At 40.2% G+C, this 18,751-nt stretch overlaps 2 protein-coding genes across 5 annotated transcripts in view; one reads left to right on the top strand and one right to left on the bottom strand.

Moving 5' to 3' along the window:
- The first annotated feature begins 420 nt into the window (after positions 1-420).
- On the top strand, positions 421-14,208 carry erich3 (glutamate-rich 3). 2 transcript variants are annotated; one of them, XM_015058584.1, is made up of 14 exons: positions 421-683; positions 3,062-3,155; positions 3,237-3,362; positions 3,471-3,542; positions 3,748-3,876; positions 5,955-6,110; positions 6,187-6,372; positions 6,601-6,781; positions 6,874-7,060; positions 7,277-7,632; positions 7,727-7,855; positions 8,689-9,042; positions 9,827-9,961; positions 10,643-14,207. In XM_015058584.1, the coding sequence occupies exons 1-14, from the start codon at positions 664-666 to the stop codon at positions 13,378-13,380; spliced, it is 4,863 nt and encodes a 1,620-aa protein (XP_014914070.1). In that variant the 5' UTR covers positions 421-663; the 3' UTR covers positions 13,381-14,207. The 2 variants fall into 2 exon arrangements, with proteins under 2 accessions (XP_014914070.1, XP_014914061.1); XM_015058575.1 differs by lacking the exon at positions 421-683 and adding an exon at positions 2,859-2,954 and having other exon boundaries at positions 10,643-14,208.
- Positions 14,209-14,251: 43 nt separating this feature from the next.
- Positions 14,252-18,751, bottom strand: part of tnni3k (TNNI3 interacting kinase) — a 19,397-nt gene continuing 14,897 nt past the window's right edge. The window contains exons 21-26 of one of the 3 annotated variants that reach the window (XM_015058597.1): positions 17,973-18,082; positions 16,994-17,053; positions 16,411-16,580; positions 15,501-15,580; positions 14,473-14,557; positions 14,252-14,440 (exon numbers count right to left, since the gene is read on the bottom strand). In XM_015058597.1, the coding sequence (XP_014914083.1) occupies positions 14,478-14,557; positions 15,501-15,580; positions 16,411-16,580; positions 16,994-17,053; positions 17,973-18,082 (500 nt within the window). In that variant the 3' untranslated portion in view covers positions 14,252-14,440; positions 14,473-14,477. Of the gene's footprint in view, positions 14,446-14,472; positions 14,558-15,500; positions 15,581-16,410; positions 16,581-16,993; positions 17,054-17,972; positions 18,083-18,751 lie in introns of those variants that run through there. The other 2 variants (XM_015058604.1, XM_015058613.1) reach the window with 2 other exon arrangements.

Here is an 18,751-nt window from a genome sequence, read left to right as displayed (position 1 = left end):
CAGACCTAAAGCAGATCTACTTTACTGCTTTAGTGAGAATTTTAAAAATGCTACATAGTTGTTATGCATCTAAACGCATAACAACTTTATTTCACAAGTGATTTCACAAGTGATGCTAATGGTGAAACACTGCGCTATTACTGTACATTTTTATTGCTTTAAAGGCTATTTGACCTCAGTCCATTTTTAATCTTCAGTAAGTTGTTTAAGGTATAAAAACAAATTTTCATGATAAAATAACACAAATCATATTATGAAACCTTCACCTCTGCATTGTTTTATTTTTGTGTCTCAACACGTACTCTAAAAATTAAGTTTTGACACCAGAAGATGTTGCTCTTACACACAAGCTAGCCTTGTTGAGTTTGTCTGTCAGTCGGACGCTGAAACTGGAAACCAGCCCGGTCACGTGATCTCCCATGGCAACCGGTGAGGGTGGTTAGTTACTCGGTGGTGAGCGGTGCAGCTCCTGTGATGGTCCGTATCTTTGCTCATAAATCTAACGCTGCACTTTCTAACTAACACCGCTCTGACCTGACGCTGTTCCTGGACTTCTTCTAGCGGGAGGCAGAGCAACATATCTCAACCTTTTAAACTTTTGATACTGCGGGACCTTTATTTAAAAAAAAAAAAAAAAAAGAGAGAGACTACGGGCTGAAAACCATGAAACACTTCACCACAGGGTAGGAGCAGTTTAATTTTTCCATATTCAGCACTGGAGGGAGCCTGAGGCGTCAGATTAAACTGTAGTGCGACCACCCTTAGCATGATTAGTTGCTCTGCGGCTTCTTGTTTCGATTTCTGCTTTACTTAGTAGAAAAAAACAACAAAACATTAACTTCATTTTGCTGTAAAGGCTGTGAAAGGATCAACGGTTTAGTTAACTTTTGGGAAATTAATTTGCCAAAAGTACAATAATAATAATAATAATAATAATAATAATAATAATAATAATTTAATTGTCTTATAAGTTAATACATTTTTTGATAGTTAAAAGTTCTAAATATAGTTTTTGTTTCAAACTATCTCAAACTTTGTTTCTTCAAAGCTGTATTCTTTCAACAGCATAAAAGATAATTTGCAGATTTAAAAAAAAAAATTCTCAATATTTTTGTCTTCAAAGAAGAAGTAATTGCAGTACTCACTCTGTGCACAGTGATATTACGATTATGGCAAATTTATTACCACATATTCCTAATTGACACAGTGGTTTAAAACGTAGAAAAATAAATATGATTTTTTTTTTTTATGAAATTTCCAATTATACACTTAGTAGTACAGTTATCAATTCCCATATAATAAACCAAGCTGTGATTCTTAAATTTTTTAAGTGAATCATTATCAAGCAGCTCTTATCTAGTGTGTTATGACTTTCTGTTTTCCTATTGTGTAAAAATTACTAGACAAATAGGTCCGTTTCTCTTTGTCTTCAAAATGGGAAAGACAAACGAACATGTGAAAGTAAGCAGATGTGCACAGAGTCCAGAAATATGTGCAAGAAAATAGCTACTGATATGTCAACAGTCAGGGTAATTATTTAGCATAAAACAGTTGAAGTTCTGTTAAGTAGTTCCATAGCATGTCTCCATAACAACCCTGTGGTGGAAAGCATGCCAAAAAAATGCTTTTTTGTCCCTCCTACTATCACAAATAAAATGTTGGTAGTATGGGAGTTTGCTGAAATTTTACCTCAACTTGAACAATGGGCAATTTCCAAGTCTCCTGTTAAGTATGGTGAGGTCTATGTGGTTTCCTGGGCCTGTTTTCTTTTCAAAAGGCTTGTGCATTTCATCGTGGATTTTAACATATTGCCTGCTTTTACCAGTTTTAATAAAGTTCTGTTGTTGGGAAAGGCATAAACACTCCTATGTGTGGTAGGTCACTCAGGCCTTGGGTGTATTACTCAGTGAAATCACACTGATCAACTGAATGCAATTTATGCTGGAATAGACAGATTGGAATGGATCCTTTCTACAAAACAAAACTGTTAATGCTGCCCAGGCAGCTAGTGAATAATATAAAGCGGATAGTATGAGGGAGGCCAGATACACGCTTGACAAGTCACCAATCCATCACAGGCCAACACAGAGGCACACAGGACAACCAACCATGCGCACAGTCAACTAAGGGCAGTTTAAAAAGACCAATTAACCTGGCAGTCATGTTTTCGGACTGTAGGAGGAAGTCAGAGTACCTGGAGAGAACCCACGCATACACACTCGATGTAGAAAAGACACAGGTCGGGAATCGTCCCTACGACCGTCTGACTATAAAATTACATTGACTACATCACATTATTGTGTCTGTGAAAAACAACATTTAAAAGGAGTTTGGCCGATTTCACAGTAAAGTAGCTTTAACGTTCTCATCAAATCTAACAAAGCACAATTTAGCTCGATCCAGTTCACTAAGGTATATTTGTGTTTACGCAATTCAGCCTCATTTTAAGACCATGTTGCTATGAGGCCATATGCCCACGACAACGAAACCTACCAAGTCGAGTGTGTAACTGGGATTACGCTGAACAAGTCCTGACAAGCAAAAACGGCCAACCAGAAATAACAGTTCCTTCATTATTAACACATATAACACGCTGTCTAAACTTAACATTTGTGGGGGTTTTTTAAGCCTGAGTTGGTACTTAGAGCCAGGGTTTCAGGCAGAAAGCTGTACCCAGCGCTGAACGGTACCAAAGGCAGACATAAGCCAGGTGCACAAAGAGCAGGCCGCCAAGGTCAAGTGTGCCAAGCCCTTTAATTTATGTGTGTAATCAAACACCTGTAAGCGACCCTATACACAAATGCTGGTGGAAATCAAATCTTCTCTGGAAGGGAAAAAAAGAGGTGCCTTCCTTCCTTCCTCCTTTCAGATTTGCCGCACTGTGGAAGAGCTGATTTCTTGTTAATGAGGACAAGAGGACAACAGCCAGTAAACAAACACAGAGCGGTGCACAAGTAAAGCATTTGATTAGCTGTAATCAAGACGAGGTTTAATGTCTGAGGCTTCCTCGTTAAGTCTGACTGTGCTCAGGCTCTCGTTGGGTTTGGTTTTGTCTCTGCAGGTTTTTGCCAGCCTACAACAGCCTCACCGACAAACATCTCGCGGATTACTTCAGCAACAGTCGAATCAGGAAACACCTGCTGAGAGCAGGACTGGTACGTCACTGTGCATTTTTTCAGGCATGTGATGAGTCGAAGGGCTCGTATTGTCTGTCTGAGAGCACTTGTTGTGATCAGATCACCAGGAGTGGGCGAATTGTTCCAGAAAAGGAGTATAGACATAAACTGATCCAGACAGCCAACCAGAACCATGTCCAAGAGTGCCTGGCCCAAGCCATTGTCCACAAGGTGCTGGAGAGAGAGGTGAGAAAAATGGGAGGAAAACAGGGGAAAAAAAAGAAAAATCATCTCATTTGTAAATCTTTTCATTCAGTAAGTAAGGCTAATTGTTCTTGCTGCTCGGCCACGCAGCACTACCACCAAATCGATGTCAAAAGGAAACAGGTGGAGTTTGAAAAGAAGCAACGAGTGCAAAGGTATAAGGTACGTCATTTACATTTAAACAGCCGTCCTGCTTTTTCCAAATTTGACTCTTTTCAAATATAAATGTCTGAAGAGCCTCAAAAGCATCCGTCCATTTTTAGAAATATAAAGTGAAATACTTTAGTGATGAAGATGGAACCTTTTTGGATGGCACTTTTTATATGCGGCAACATATAAAGTTGTAATAAATGTTCTTGTTTGGAAGGTGGAGCGCTGTAAAAAGTATGAGGAAGAGATGATCCGCGCCCTGACTCCGTGCCCCCCGACGACATCCAAGTCCATCTGGGAACAGCTCTCGGGTCCACTGGGGAAACACTTTGCACCCTGTAACATCGTGAGTTAAAACATGCCGGTGCACCAGCACAGAATCCTCAGTAAGATGACGTTCAGCATGTTGCAGACATTAGACATTTCTGATATTTTATAATAGTTGCTAAATCATACAAAGTCTAATAATGCCTTTATTTTTTGTAAACTTTAGTCCGTTTTATGATAAATAGATGAAACCCGTTCAGGTTTTTTTTTTTTTTTTTTGTTAGATGAAATTGTTTGCTTGTCTCTGAATCCTTCAAAAATAATCTCTTTTATTTTACAAAAAAAAATAATGTAATAATAAATATGTTTTTTTTGTTGTTTTTTTTTAAATGTGCACAAAACAACACCCACTACATTGGCTGTATTGATGAGTGATTGTTGATTTCTTTTAGAAATAATCTGTCCTGTTGTTTCCGTTGGTCTCACATGCTTAAGTGCAGTTTTAAACATTTCAGGAATTTTAATTTCACTTGCAATACCATAATCACAAAAAAAAATGCTTTTTAAAAAAAACATGGTGGTAAGGATGACCTGCTAGCATCAGTTGTTTAAAATAACTTAATCAGATATTTATATAAGAAATAGTATCACTTTTATTTAGCAATTAAAATAAAAACCGTATCAGTCTAGACTGCAGACAAATGAACAGGATGATCCGCTGAGCTGTAGATCTTTAACATTTTAATCACTTCTTTTTCCTTACAGAATTTCTGTCAAACATAAAAAAGGATTTCCTCTTTTCGCTGACAGCTGGCATGTTAGAATCAACACTGATACTTAAGTCTGGATATCAGCGTTTGTTTGCTCTGCTTGCAGACTTGTGTTCTGTGTGAAGCTGAGGATTAGCTGTGTGCTGTCTTTTACAGCCTTAAAAGTCACGAGGCCTGATGCCAGAACAAACAGCAGCAGTAATCCTGTCATTGATCTGTGCGCTTACCGTATGAAATCCCCCTCTTCTCAAGTCTGCAAACATCTCACAGCTCAGCAGGTCGGGCCTTGTCTGAAGTGCAGCAGAGCTGATGTGCATGGGGAAATGAAAAGATGCAGAACCAAACAGCACTACGACGACATCATTCCCGCCACCTTTATTTACTGTTAATTTGTATGGATCCCATTTCAGAAACTAGATTGAATTATCAGATCAAAATTAAACAATAAATTTGAGACAGTCAAATTTGTACAGTGCCTTGCGAAAAGTATTCATACCCAAGGGAACTTTTCACATTCTATCATCTTATAGCTACAAACTACATCTATGGTATAATGTCATTTAAGGTGATAATATTGCATAATATATCTGGAAAATCTGACATGGTTTTCAACAGTTTTAACTAATTAAATCCTGTTCACTGTTCAAAAGTCTAACCACCCTAAACAAATCCAGGGGTAAGGAATTGCCTCCAGAAGTCACAGATTATCAAAAAGTGTGTCCGCCTGTATTTAATCTGTTCTCAGTATAAATCCAGCTGTTATGTGGAGACCTCTGAGGTTTGCTAGAGAAGATTAGTGAATTTTAGTGAAGGCTAAGAAACACAGCAGACAGGCCAGGGATGCAACCGTAGAGACGTTTGAAACTGGGTGAGGTTAGAAAACTAGCCTGTATGGCTAACTCTGGGACATTTTGTATGCGCATACTTCCCTTTGAAAAAAATAAATAACAACAACTTTAAACATCTCGTAGAGGATTTTCAATCCAGTATCAAAAAAACAGAGTATGGCACCACTCCAAAGCTATTAAGATATGGCCCTCCACATAAACTGATAAGACCACGAGGAAAGCTTTAATCAGAGAAGAAACCAGCTGAGACCTAAAGCACAGCTCTAATGCATGGGAAAATATTTCTATTTTTTTTTTTTTAAATGAAAACCTTGTCTCATTAAGCTCACAATTATGCTCTATTTTGTGTTGATTTGTCACAAAAATAAATCCTGTAAAATGCTTTGAATATTTTGGGTGTACTGTGATGAAATGCCAAAACAGATTCAGTGGGTGTGAATGCTTTTGTGAGGCACAGTAAATGAAACGGAATGGATTATGTAGTTCAAGTATTCAGTGACTGTGCAACAACTCTGATGGAAACTCTGTGGCTGAACTAGCCGAGCTTGACTCGACCAAGCACGGCTCCGGGAAAGATGCAGAGGCCGGTGCGCCTAAAGCCCATCCACAGGAGAAGCAGCACAGCTTTACCCAGGCACATCTCACCTTACCGAAAAAGTTTGTCCTTTCTGGAGAGCCAGCCGTACAACTGCCTTGTGAGTGTCTGATCTGCACTGAAACCAAGCACGGTGTTATCAGCACCTACTGAGACTTCCACAACTTCCCACTCAGGCGAACTTCAAGTCCCGCAGACGTTTTACCACAAAAGACATCTACCCTGGTCTCGACAGCTTCTGCCTCCCAGTCACCAAGAACTTTATAATACCAACGCCCCCAGCGGTACCCCCAACAGGCGCCCCCAGCAGCACCATCAGAGGCCGCAGGCTGCGCCCCAGCACTTCTTCCAGTGGAGTTGAGGTCAGTGCTTTCTGCTCTTCTGTGATTAGATGAGTTAAAATCACTAGTCCATCCAATCAACAATGCGCATTTCATACCAGCCCATATCGTCAAATATTGTTTTACTTGTTACGTATGGCTAATGTTTGGTATTTCTACACATTATTCTTTGCCTTACTGTCATAAAGTTGTGCCCATCCATCCATTTTGATAAAATGACATCAGCCGACCATCTTTTATTCTCTTCAGTATCCCTCTCGGCTAAAGGGCTCAATTCACCAGAGCCGAGTGCGAGTGACCATGGTGTACTTTGGCAAACTGGTTCATCTCTCTGACCACCCATCCGTTATAAGGGATGAAATCAAAGTGCTTCAGCAGCACTGCGGAGGAGAAAACTTGTGTGTGTACCAGGGAAAACTCCGCGAGGGAGGTTGGTGCTTGCAGAGCGAGACAAAATATCCTCATATATCACACCTAATTTATGATTCTCTTCTTTTTTTCTTCGATCTTCCCTCCCCTTAGATGTTTTCCAGTTCCTTTCAAGGCGCCACAGAGGCTATCCCTTCAGCTTGACCTTCTACCAGAACGGGTTGCTAGTGGAGCGGCTGAGTTCCTGCTGTGAATATAAACACAGTAAAGGCTCCCGAATCGGAGGAAGGAATGGACTCTTTGGCTTCTCCAGCATGGAGGGGGCGACTCCTTGTTACAAGTGAGAGTTTTATATTTGAAATGTGCAAAAACAAAGAGATTGTTATATGAACGATTCACATGTCAGTAATTCCCACTACATCTTATAGAGTAGATGATCATGGGCATTAGGGGTTATCATGGATAACAAGGGGCAAGAAGGAAGGTGCAAGCAGGACCCAGGTCAGTATTTAATTGCAACCAAATGTTTTTGTTTTTTGGGGGATTGTTCTTTTAGGTGCATCGTAGCAATGGGCGTGGACAAACTGCCCATTCCTCCTCCAAAGAAAGTCAATGGAGATCTGTCACGAAAACTGTCAGCCGCTAGTCTTAAAGATGAACCTGGGAAGGAATCAGATGCAAGTGAGGTGGAAGCTGCATCAGACCAGAAATACGAGAGCTGTCGAACACCTGAAATGGTCTCAACAGTCAGAAAACAGTCAGCCACTAGCCTTAAAGACGAAAATGAGATGGAGGCAGATACAACTGAGGAAGTAGCTGTCTCAAAACAGGAGTACGAGAGCTACCGATCCCCTGAAATGGACACAACAGCCATAGAGCAGACAGCGTCTGTGGAGAGCAACATCATAAATGGTATAGTACCTAAAACAATTGAGTAAAAACTAAACAATGGCTGGCTCCTGATTGAAAGATACATGTGGTTCATTTTTGGTTTTCTCATCCTCAGATTATGAAGAAGACTTTGAAGCAGATAATGAAAGTTCGATGGAAGAAACAACGCCACAAGAAATGAAATCCCAGATTCAGGGCGAGGAGGCAGAAGCCTGTGAGGTTGAGGAAGAGGAGGTCTATAGCGGTAGGGGAACCTCCTCACTCGACATTACAAAAGCAGATGATCCTTTAACTTGGTCACATTTGCTGCACCAACACAAACTCAATATTTCACTTGATAAATCAACAAAAGGTCCATAGTTTTGGTGTGAATGTAAAATGATTCATGGTTTTCGACATTTTCCACAAAGAAAAATCCTACAAGACAACTCAATAGTTTATTGAATCATCTGTTGCTGATGATGTGTTGTGTCAGATTTCACCACATCAATTATATTTCATGGCATCCACAAAAAAAAAAAAAAAAAAAACGTCTGATTTGGTCTTATCCGAGCAGAACATTGTCTTCTACCCGTTTCTTGTGTCCCTTACACCGCTAACGTAACTTCTTATACCTTTTTGTAGAGTGAGTGTCTAATACAGAATCAACAGACTCTTCCACCTTAACTGTGAATCTCTGCATCTCCTCCAGAGTTCCCACGGCTACTGACTCTCTCCTTTAGATGATGTTTAGTAATGTTCTCTAACGGACATCTGAGGGCGAACGACTAGATTTATGCTGAGATTAAATGACACGAAAGTTGATTTTTATTTGCATAAGAAATCATTTGTGTTGGTCTATCACATAAAACCCCAATAAATCCCATGGAATTAACTTTAAGTAAAAAAAAAAATAAGAGGTATTACAACATGTATAGAGCAATGCTTTCATATTAAATTAGAAAGCACTTTTATTGGCTCATGTGTTGGGAGAAAATCATCACCACATTTTGGTATTCATGTTTACATTTGGGGTTTGAAGCAGAGAAATTAAAACACTCCATCTTTTTTTTTTTTCTTTTTTCTTTTTTTGCTCAGAAGAGAACAGGTCTCATTCGGTCTCCGTCATGTCAGGTAGATATAAGGAGACTAGTGGTGAAACCACAATACCCTCAGAAGATGAGGAGAGAGAAGATAATACTAAAGAGGACAACCAAGCAGAAGATGCTGCTCCTGTAAGTAAAAAAGTCAAATGGATAAACGAAGAAACCACTCCCGGCATAGACGAGGCCGCTTCGGTCAATAACCCAGAGTTACTGGACAGCGCCATGGACAGCACAGGGATTGAAATTGCTGACACCGGCGTCCTCCTGGGCAATGAAAGCCCCTCAGAAGGCAAATATGTAGGGGATTCTGAATCTGAGATCAAAACTGAGGATGAACTAGAGAGGGGTGAGTGCAACGCACAAGATGGAACTGAAGATATTTGAGCTAAATAAAAAGACTAGCTTCATCTTGTGTGCTGTTTTTTTTTATTATTGTAGCATCATTCTTGTTAGTGTTTTAGATTAAAACTGTTATCTTTTGTTTATTTTCTTAAATCAGCAGTACTTAGGGAACATCGTCTATTGAGTACATACAAAAAAAAAACATTGCTCAAAGCTCAAGAAACAAAAAGAAGAGCTCTTAGAAGTGGTGAAATTGCAATCAGAAAAGAGGAAGGAAGCAGTCACTTAGAGGAAAAATGCATACATTTGCATGTGGCATAATCTTTCAGTATGCTTAAAATATGCAGCTTTGAAGAGCTGCTTTATATTCATGCGGTGCGTACCTAAACAAATCAAGCAGCTTTTCACTCTCTGTCAATATTTCACTCATGCATTCTACAAAGATAGGATGTATAAGTAAATAAAGCTGTCTACACTGTATAGCAAGCCTTTTGAACACCGTAAGCCAAACTTAAGAGACTTTCTTTTTGGCCTAATTTCAAGTTGCCTTAAAATTTAAAAGACAGACTAAGTGTTTTGTTTGAGTTGTGGATTTATGTCTGCATGTGCAAGTTCCAACATTTTGTGCATGCTGTGCAGTTTTCTTGTGTTTGCCAAGAGTGATTAAATAATTGCTTTCATAGTTGGGTGTGCTTTTCTTGAGTTCTTCTCTTTCTTTCTCTTTATGTGCTCAAGCATTGATATATTCTGATTAGTCACATTCACCATGTCTCCTTGCCCTTCCTAAGCCAAATCTGTGCAGGAGAAGCTGGCAGAAGCCATCCTGAAAGAGTCTCAGAGCAGCTCTGAGCCTGAACCGAGTGACACTAGTACTGAAGAAGAGGAGGTACCTGTGGATAAAGCCCCTGACAAAGAAAACAAAGGTACCAAACTTTTAACTCTTGTAATAAAGCGTCCTGAGAAAAAGTTTGATTTGTTTCTGCAACTGAAAATGGGATTGATTTGAACAGAATTTTGTACCTATTTGGATTAAATTTAACCAGATGTGAATTGGACCAACTTGTTTTGCAAAGTATCTGAAAATGACAGTTGATGTAATTAGGTGTTATACATTATGCATTTCAAAGGTAATCACAACCACTGATCTTTTTCATGTCTGTCAACCACGAAACTTTATTGTATTTGATTTGGGATTTATGTAAACCAACACCAGGTAGGGCAGACCTGAGAAGTGGGAGAAAAAGAAAATGTGATTTTCAAAATCTGGAAATTGCCCGCACTGTAAACAACCATCCTTCACTGCGAAGAGAGAAGTGCCGATCCGAGCGAGGCGGCTGTTGGTTTCCTTTTAGGATGTATTTCACACCTTTAGGATTTTTGTTTGGACAAAGTTTTGGAAAGCATGTATCCTTTTCCTTTACTTCACAACAACAATGACTTGTGTTGGTCCATCACATAAAACACAAATACCGTACATTAAAGTCTGTCGGTTTAAAATGCCAAAATGCAAAACTGTAGGTATGAATATATTTGCAAGTCATTTTAAATGGACTTAGTTAGATTGCATTCAGTTGAATGTCCTAAGTTGCTTTTTCCGTTTTTAGAACATCTGAAGGCTTTGGTAGAAGAGACGAATTGTGAAGAAAATGTTGTCAATGAAGTCGTAGAGGAACAAAAAGTGTTTACAGAAGCAGAAGAAGAGGAGGTCAAGGTGTCGGACCATGGTGACAACACCCAAGAAGAGCGAGTTGGTGAGGATAGAAAGCTCACACAGGATGAAGCCAGAACACAGGGGGATAAATCAGAGGAACCAGGTGAAGCCCACCTCCCTGTAGATGGAGACGTGGCACAAGACGACAAGATAGAGGATCCCTTTGAAAGAAATGAATTGGCTGACGTTGAGGCTTCCCATAGCGATGAAGAAAAAGTGGAAAAAGGTTCAGCGAAACCTGACAGTCAGCATGATGAGTCAGGGCAAAGGGCAAACAGCAGAGAAGAGGATGAGTCATCAGTATTAGAGCCAAGCGAGAAGGTCGATGAGCCAGAAGTGCCAGATATTGCTGAGGCAGAGGCTAGAAGCGAGACGATGGAGACAAAAGCAGAATCCTCAGAGGAACAAGAGGCCCTCGGCCGTGAAGAGGCACCTGAAACTGGCACAGACAAGATGCAGGAAGACAGCGAGGAAGCTCAAGTCACAGCGGAGAATTCAAGCAGATCACCAGAGGAGTGTGGGGACTCCACAGCTGAGGAAACAGTAGACGTGCATGTGGAAGCTGTGAAAACCCAGAGCATTAATGACGAGACTCATACAGAAACAAAACAGCAATTGGCAAGAGGTAAAGGAGGACAGGATGACAGTCAAGAGGAAAACTGCGGTGTAAAAGAAGAATCTGTGGAAGTGCATGAAACAGCAGAGAGGCAAAGCCTTACACATTTAGAGGAGATAACAGAAGCTGAAAATAAAGCAGAAGAAATTAATGATGAAAGCAAGGTTGATGAAAGTAATGAGCAAACTAAAAACCCACCAGAGGGGACAGAATGTGAAGAAATTCAAGATGAGGAGCATAAAGACAAAATTAGAGAGACTGAGAAAGATGCAAAAGATGAAGAAGATGAGGGTAAAGTCAGCTGGGGCGAACCTGAAGCAAAAAGAGATGATAAAGGTCAAACAAGTGAAGAAGGGAGTGAGACAAAGAAAGTTTTACGAGAAAAAGATGATGAAGCAGGAATGTCAGAAAATGGTGAGAAGGAAAAAGTTGAAGGGAATAAAACCGATGAAGAATATGAACATATAACCAATAACAGTGTAGCAGAGGAAATAGAGGCATCTGAGACCACAGAAGTACCTGAGAAAAGTCAAGTTGTTGACTTGGATACACAAAAAATGAAAACAAGTTCTGAAAAGATTGTTGGGTCAGAGAAAGTCAGTGAAAGTAAAGCAGCAGAAGGGACTGAAATGCATCAGCCAAATCTGGCTGTTTCAGAAGCCGAGACTGGTGAAAGAGAAGCAGAGAAGCAAAGTGAAACAGGAGAAATAGACGCTGAAAATGGGGAGAGTTCTTTCGCAGCTGAGCGAGAACCTCAAGAGGATGAGGGAAATGCTGTAACATCTGAAGAGAAAAGACAAACGGATGAGCCAGATGAAGAAATTGAGAGCACAGAGGTAAAAGGAGTAGTTACAAAGTCTGGAGACGATGCCGAAAAGCAAGAGGACAGCTTGACAGATCAGGTCCCAGAGACTGGTGTACCGGAAAGTGATGCCGAGGAAGCGGATGGCAGCATGGTGAAGCATGATGAAGCTGCTAGCACGGTCTCAGAGCCAGAGACATTTGGAGCAGAAATACAAAAAGAGAGAAATGCCAATGAGGAAGTAGAGGAAGTTGAAAATGAGAACAAGGTGTACAATTTGATCCTAGGCAACAATAAGAGCGATATCGGTGAGGTGTCTCCTTTAAGCGAAATCTCTTCACCTGGTGATGTGGAGGAAACAGCTGAGCAAAAAGATGAAGGGATGTCTAGATCTATTACTGACAAACCACTAGAAACCGGAGAGAATGGAGAGGACACAGAGGAGGTAAGCAAGGCATCAGAGGAGGGAGCAAGTGTGCTGCTCAAACCTCTAGATCCAAACACAGACGGAGAAGATGTTGTCGGTGAAGAAAACCCAGAGGCTTTAGCAAAAGATGACAATACGGATATGGTCACAAACTGGATACAAATGCACCAAACGTCAAAGTTTTTTGAGACATTTGTTGAGCCCTTAGAAGATCTGAAGGATGAGATCTCAGATGCACAGGCATTCAACCCAAATGGTGAAGAAAAAGAATCTGCCGAGCTACTAAGACCAGAGAGCCCAACAAAGATGGGAAGGATCTCAGAGGATGGAGACATAGAGGACTCAAGAAATGAGACTCAAACTGAAGCTAATGAAGGTGGAATACAAGGCAGTGAGGAGGCCGGTAAGAAAAGCCCTGAAACAAATAAAGAGACTGACCAACATGACAGTAGGGGATCACAAGAAGATGACAAAGAAAATCAAGAGGGAAACACTCCTTTTACAACTGAAGTGGAGACTTTCTCAAGTTCTCTCCAAGCCAAAAGTGATTTTGAGAACCAAAGTAGTGGAAATGCGAACAGTGGTCCAGGTCTGATTGTGAAGCAAACAGCCACAGACCCTTCATTCAAACCAGAACAATCAAACTCCCTGAACGGGCAGGGCGACACAGACGTCACATTCAACCCCATCAGCAGAGACGGGCGTCAAACTACGCAAATAACGAAGCTCACAACATCTCACTCAGCTGAGAGCCCCATGATGACGATGTCCAAACTAAAATGTTAGAGCGACGCCTCAGTGGAGAGACAAGAGACATCAAAGACATCAAACACACCCTGAGCAAAGAGCGCCTGAGCACTTTCTCGTTGTTTGGTCACACCTCTTATCCTTTACTGACCACTTCAGGGTCTGATGGTGGACAGTAACAATAACGTCACATTTTTAATAGCTAATTTGAGAAAATCTTGTCTAACTTAAGATCCATAGGTAATCGATTACAGCAATCAAGAGCAAATACGACATAGGTTTGGGTTTGACAGAATTCCTCAAGTGTCTCTTACTGCCTCTGTGTATTTTAGAATAGGTTCTTAGACGGCCGTCGCACCTGAATAACCAGAAAGAACAAGCTGTACCTTGTGTTTTGACTGCTGGTCGCAATGTTTACAGCAGACCCACCTCTTCCTACTGTTAGTCACAATGTGACGGTATCAAGTACAGCCGCTATCATCTGTTACCTGTAAACGGATCCACCTCCACTCCTGCTTACGGATGATTGAATAATTCATAGCTGTCAGACTCCCGCATCTTTAGCCGACCTCTGATGCACTTTTCATTTCCAACCAAGTGGCTACGAGCAGGCCGGCTTTCAGCAGGGGTCTGTAATTCAAACTGGTAATGGCCATTTCAGTCAGCACTCTGACATGATTACCTAGTGACATTATCAGCAACAGGAGACCGATAATGATAATTAGCTTGGTGGTGATGAAGTGAAATGTCAAAAAGATCCTTGCTGCTAATACTTAACTGTATTTTTTTTAGATAGTTTATATTTTTATGTTTAGGTGTAGGTGTGTGCAGCTTCAGCATTTTATGCAATATCTATCCCTGATGTACAGCTTGTGTGAATAGGCCAACATGAAAATAAATTTAATGAGAATTGAAAGTGGGTGCTACGTTTTTATTGACAAAAGCAAATTGTTTACGTTTCAGCATTTGTTCTAAAGCATATGCAAAGACATAAAACTAAACTACGCTCATATAAAAGAGAAACAAACATCGAACATTGAGTAAATTCGCAATAAGTCAGCAAAAATCACATCTTCTGCACGCCTCTGCAACATTATCTACAGCGATTTCACAAAATGCAGTAAATGATCAACAGCTCAGCTATTGTCTTCAAAGCTGCCGCTGCTACTGAAGGACGAACGGAACCTCATGGTGCTCATGGGATCAGAAACATACCCTGAGAAATACAAGAAGAAGACGACAGTCAGGCTGTTGTGAGCTTCTTAAGTAATGGGCTACTTTTATTTTACACTGGTACATAAAAATTACATGCATTTTTCTTTTTGAAATACTTCATATAGTACACATATAATAATCCACAGCTGAAACGCTTGCCTGTGGGTTAAAGGGCAAGCATCATAATTGAGAGCCAGAAACCTAAAAGCCTTGAAAGAATAAATACAGCTATATCACAATAGGCCTTTCTATAATTTTCAAAGCAGCAATGTTAAAGACATTATAAAACATACTTTTCGGACACAAATTGACCTGTAGAGCCACATTTGTTTAAAACAGAAACACCATTACCACATGTTGATGATGATATAGCATGTCTAACTGCACAGTACATCCAAATGAACCACATGTAGCCCTATCTTCAAGTGGCGTTTAAGGTTCAAATGGCATGTAGGAAAGCTATCTACAGTCAAAATTAGAGTTTTCATTCTCTAATGTGAAAACCTCTCAAAAGCTATGTAACTGTACTAAACTCTGCCTAAGAAATAAAAGGATTGTATTATTGCAGTACAGAGAAGTGAGACTTTTAGCTGCTTCCATTCACCTCTCCAGCATAACCTCCAGAAACTTTGCTATCACTACTTTCATTGAGGACCCTGCAGTTAGACGTTGTGTTGCAAATTGATACCCACGTTCAATATTATTTACGTGCCGTGTCGTCCCTTTTCCGAAAATTTTAGCTGCTGGCTCATACTCACTTTCTTTTTACTTTTTTGCACTTTTTACCTTTTTTTTACTGACAAGGAAAATTATTTCATTATTGTAAACTCTAAAACACAAAATCAACCAAGAAAAAAAAAAAATTATATCTGTTCGTTATACTTTTTGCCCTATGTGCAAAGGAAACACCTATAGATTGCATTTCATGTGTTGTGCAAACCAACCATTTCGATCAATGGGAGAGAACTGCATGTTCCTCCTGATCTCCTCCAGTGAAAGTCCACCAGAAGCTCTGCGGCGCTCACTGAAAATGACAAAATGACTAACCTCAGCTCTTTGTCTGTCAATCAGCTGCAAAACAATACACGTCCTGAAATAAAGACCGAGTAAAGAGGACAGATGAGATGGGGAAAGATGAGACATTCTGTACTGCTTTCCTTTTCTGGGAGAACACAGTATACAATCCTCATGAAAGCTTTAAAAGATTTGACCGTGAAATGAAACTTCTTAGAAATAAAATTTCTTTTGTTATTTCAAAATCTAAAATATATTAAATCTACAAAAAGATCAAACTGACTGTGGCTGGCATTTGCACTACTTTTGTGTACAAGTCAGTAACATGATAAATAATCTCACCTTTATTTACCGAGTTAATTACCGTTATCAGTTCCCCCTTTTTTTGTGCACAGTTTTAAAACTGGGCATTCATTAAAACCTGATCTGATACTAAATGCCACATATACTTTCCTTTGCTTGTTGGTTTCATTTGTTTCCTCTTCGGTTACCAAGTAACTCCATTGCTCACTGCTGCATTACACAACTGAGCTAGTCACTAGGACAACACTTTTACAACTGTTTAAACAGACTGAGGGGTTTTTTTTTCCCCACAAACCAGAAGTGTTCCAGACATTTTCTCCCTCGAGAATTTATTGTTTGTACATTTTCAAGGATTCACTTTGAAAGTCTCTTGCAGAAACTCGACCGTGAAAGCTTTGGGAGTATTTTGGTTGCTGATTTGCATTATGGACGTCTATTATTTATGTAGAGATACTGAGAAAATATATTCTGAGTGCCCCTTGTGTTGCAAACCCCTTAATCTTTGGGTTGTCTAAGAAGGTCCTTGACCTGTTCTACCTCTGAGTCCAGAAGGCGTAGGCGCGGGTGTTGAGAGCGTACTCCAGCTCAAAACGAGAGCGCAGGGCGGCCACGTGACTTCGACCGGGTCCTCCTCGGCTCAGCAGACAGTCAGAGGAGGAAGAAGGCGAAAGTGAGCCACTGCTGTTGCTGGAGGCCGGAGACATCAACTGTGACACACCACGGAAGATTGCATTGCTTTAGTGGATCTCTGAATTGTACATGCCCTTTTTTATTTATAAATCTATGTTTTAGTGATGTAAAGATATGAAACCAGGATAAAATATCTCAGTGTTTTAGGACATGTGTCCTGTAAATTTTTATGCAAAAAAAAACAAAAACAAAAAAAACAAATCAATCCGCTTGGTAAATGTTAGAAAAAAGCATGTGCGCTGACCCTTAAACAAGTGATTTATTCAGTTTCAGCATTCAGTCCTGTTGTGTACACAGCTGCAATCTATTGTGAATCTGATTAACCTGAGGTTGCTCTGGCTGGATTTCCCTGCAATTTCCTCTCATCCCCATGACAAATTTGCTTTGGATATTCATAAGCATAAAATCTGTACGTTTTGTTGCTACACACCTCAATGTTGCTCAGACATTCCTCCAAGTTGGAAACCACTTCAGAGAATTCAGGCCTGTCCTAAAATAAGAGAGAAACAAACTGTATTTTTCTTTTTTTTTTCTCCTAGAGCATCAATCTTACCCCAAAGCAAAGGCACAGGTGTGTGTGTGTGTGTGTGTGTGCTTGTCTTTCTGTTTTCATTATTAAATAAGTCCACCCACATGTGAAGCAAAGGTGAACTTTGGCTCTAAAAGTAATGCTTTAGATCTCCTCTCTCAGTGTAAAAGAACAAACACCGCCCCCTGGGACCTGCTAGGGTTATGCGCCCTGCGTGGTCGTCACAGCCTGTGTAGTTCAGCAAATAAAACCAAGGAAAATAAAGATAAACACTGGAACCATATTCATACAATCATATTTGACATGAATAACTGCGTTTCTAGGAACAATTTTTCAATTTAACTGAAATTCAATAACCGTGTTCCCATACACTTGGGCTGTGACGCGGCTATCTCAAAGGCAGGTAAACGGGTGATTTACTGGGCAACCTTAATTGGCACACAGGAAGAATATCTGTCACAGAGGGAAATACGGCGGCGGCACCATTCAGCCATGAAATAATGCGTCTTAATGAGGCAAAGTGGAAAACTGTCCCAGATAATTACGAGCATCACAGCACAGTGGGAGCCAGTCCCATTTGTTCCCTGATGTAAACACCGGGGTAATGCTGCATCATCTGGGGACAAGACTCTATCATTCGTAAAGCGCATAAAGGACCAGCTGACTCTGCATTGTTTTACTCAGTAGCTTTACCACAGCAAAAGAGATTAATGAAATTATTGTATTTCACTGTTTAATATAACGTGTACATGCTGAGCAGTCCCAAATATAGTAGATGGAAATTTATTTTTGTACACTATTGGGGGGGGGAGAAGATGCCCATTCTTAATTCTGATAATTAAGAGATAAACTCGGTGGAAAGTGAAATCAGAGAAAGTACTTCTGGGCAGGAGTTCCAGCCTCTCATGAGAAGAGCAGAGATGGGTTTGGGGATCGAGTAGCCAATCGGAGGCCGGATGTGATGGTAAGCCATGTCTGCAGCAGCAGCAGCTGAGGGTAAGAGGAATATTTGAGACTTAGGTGTGAAATCAAACAATTTCTGCTGACAACTATTACAATGCATTTCTGCTGTAAACCTGTCAATGACGCAGGAATCTAACTGATTTTTTATTTTTTATTCATTTCCACTTTCTATTGTGATTAAACACAAACATGGCACTTTGAACATGAGAAGTTATAAACAATGAACTTGGTAATAAATATGTAAGTTACCAATTTCATACCGTAATAAATTAAATGTACCAGCTGTGCAGGAACTCTTATCAAATTGCATTGATAGCTAAGCATCAATGCAGATGCAGCACTTTTCACATTTGTACAAATCAATTAGTCTTCTACTCTCACATTGGTAGTAACGGCTGAAGAAAACAGAGAGAGGAATCTTCGACTGTTCTTCTTTGTATAATTTCTCTAGATCATCCAGGGTTCCAGGTTCTGGTTGATGTGCTGATGGCATTTAATTGTTGATGGTAAAGACTTTGTGACCCACATCTCTGAAAGTCTTCACTCTGTGACTGGGTTGCAGCTCTCCCACATTAAGCTCTGGAGAATTTCCTTTCTCTCTTTCTTTCTTTCTTTCTTTCTTTCTTTCTTTTTTCCTTCCTTCCTTCCTTCCTTCCTTCCTTCCTTCCTTCCTTCCTTCCTTCCTTCCTTCCTTCC

The sequence above is a fragment of the Poecilia latipinna genome, unplaced genomic scaffold (genome assembly GCF_001443285.1).
Source record: "Poecilia latipinna isolate Pla-1442-1.1 unplaced genomic scaffold, P_latipinna-1.0 Scaffold64, whole genome shotgun sequence".
NCBI lineage: Eukaryota > Metazoa > Chordata > Actinopteri > Cyprinodontiformes > Poeciliidae > Poecilia > Poecilia latipinna.
The sequence above is the reverse complement of the archived record's forward strand: the minus strand, read 5'-3'. Positions and strand labels throughout refer to the sequence as shown.

Coding starts and splice junctions, on each gene's coding strand:
- erich3 (XM_015058575.1), top strand. CDS start 2,905: ATGAGGACAAGAGGACAACAGCCAGTAAACAAACACAGAGCGGTGCAC. Junction 3,363..3,470: donor ACAAGGTGCTGGAGAGAGAG/GTGAGAAAAATG, acceptor TCGGCCACGCAG/CACTACCACCAAATCGATGT. Junction 7,633..7,726: donor GGAGAGCAACATCATAAATG/GTATAGTACCTA, acceptor TCTCATCCTCAG/ATTATGAAGAAGACTTTGAA.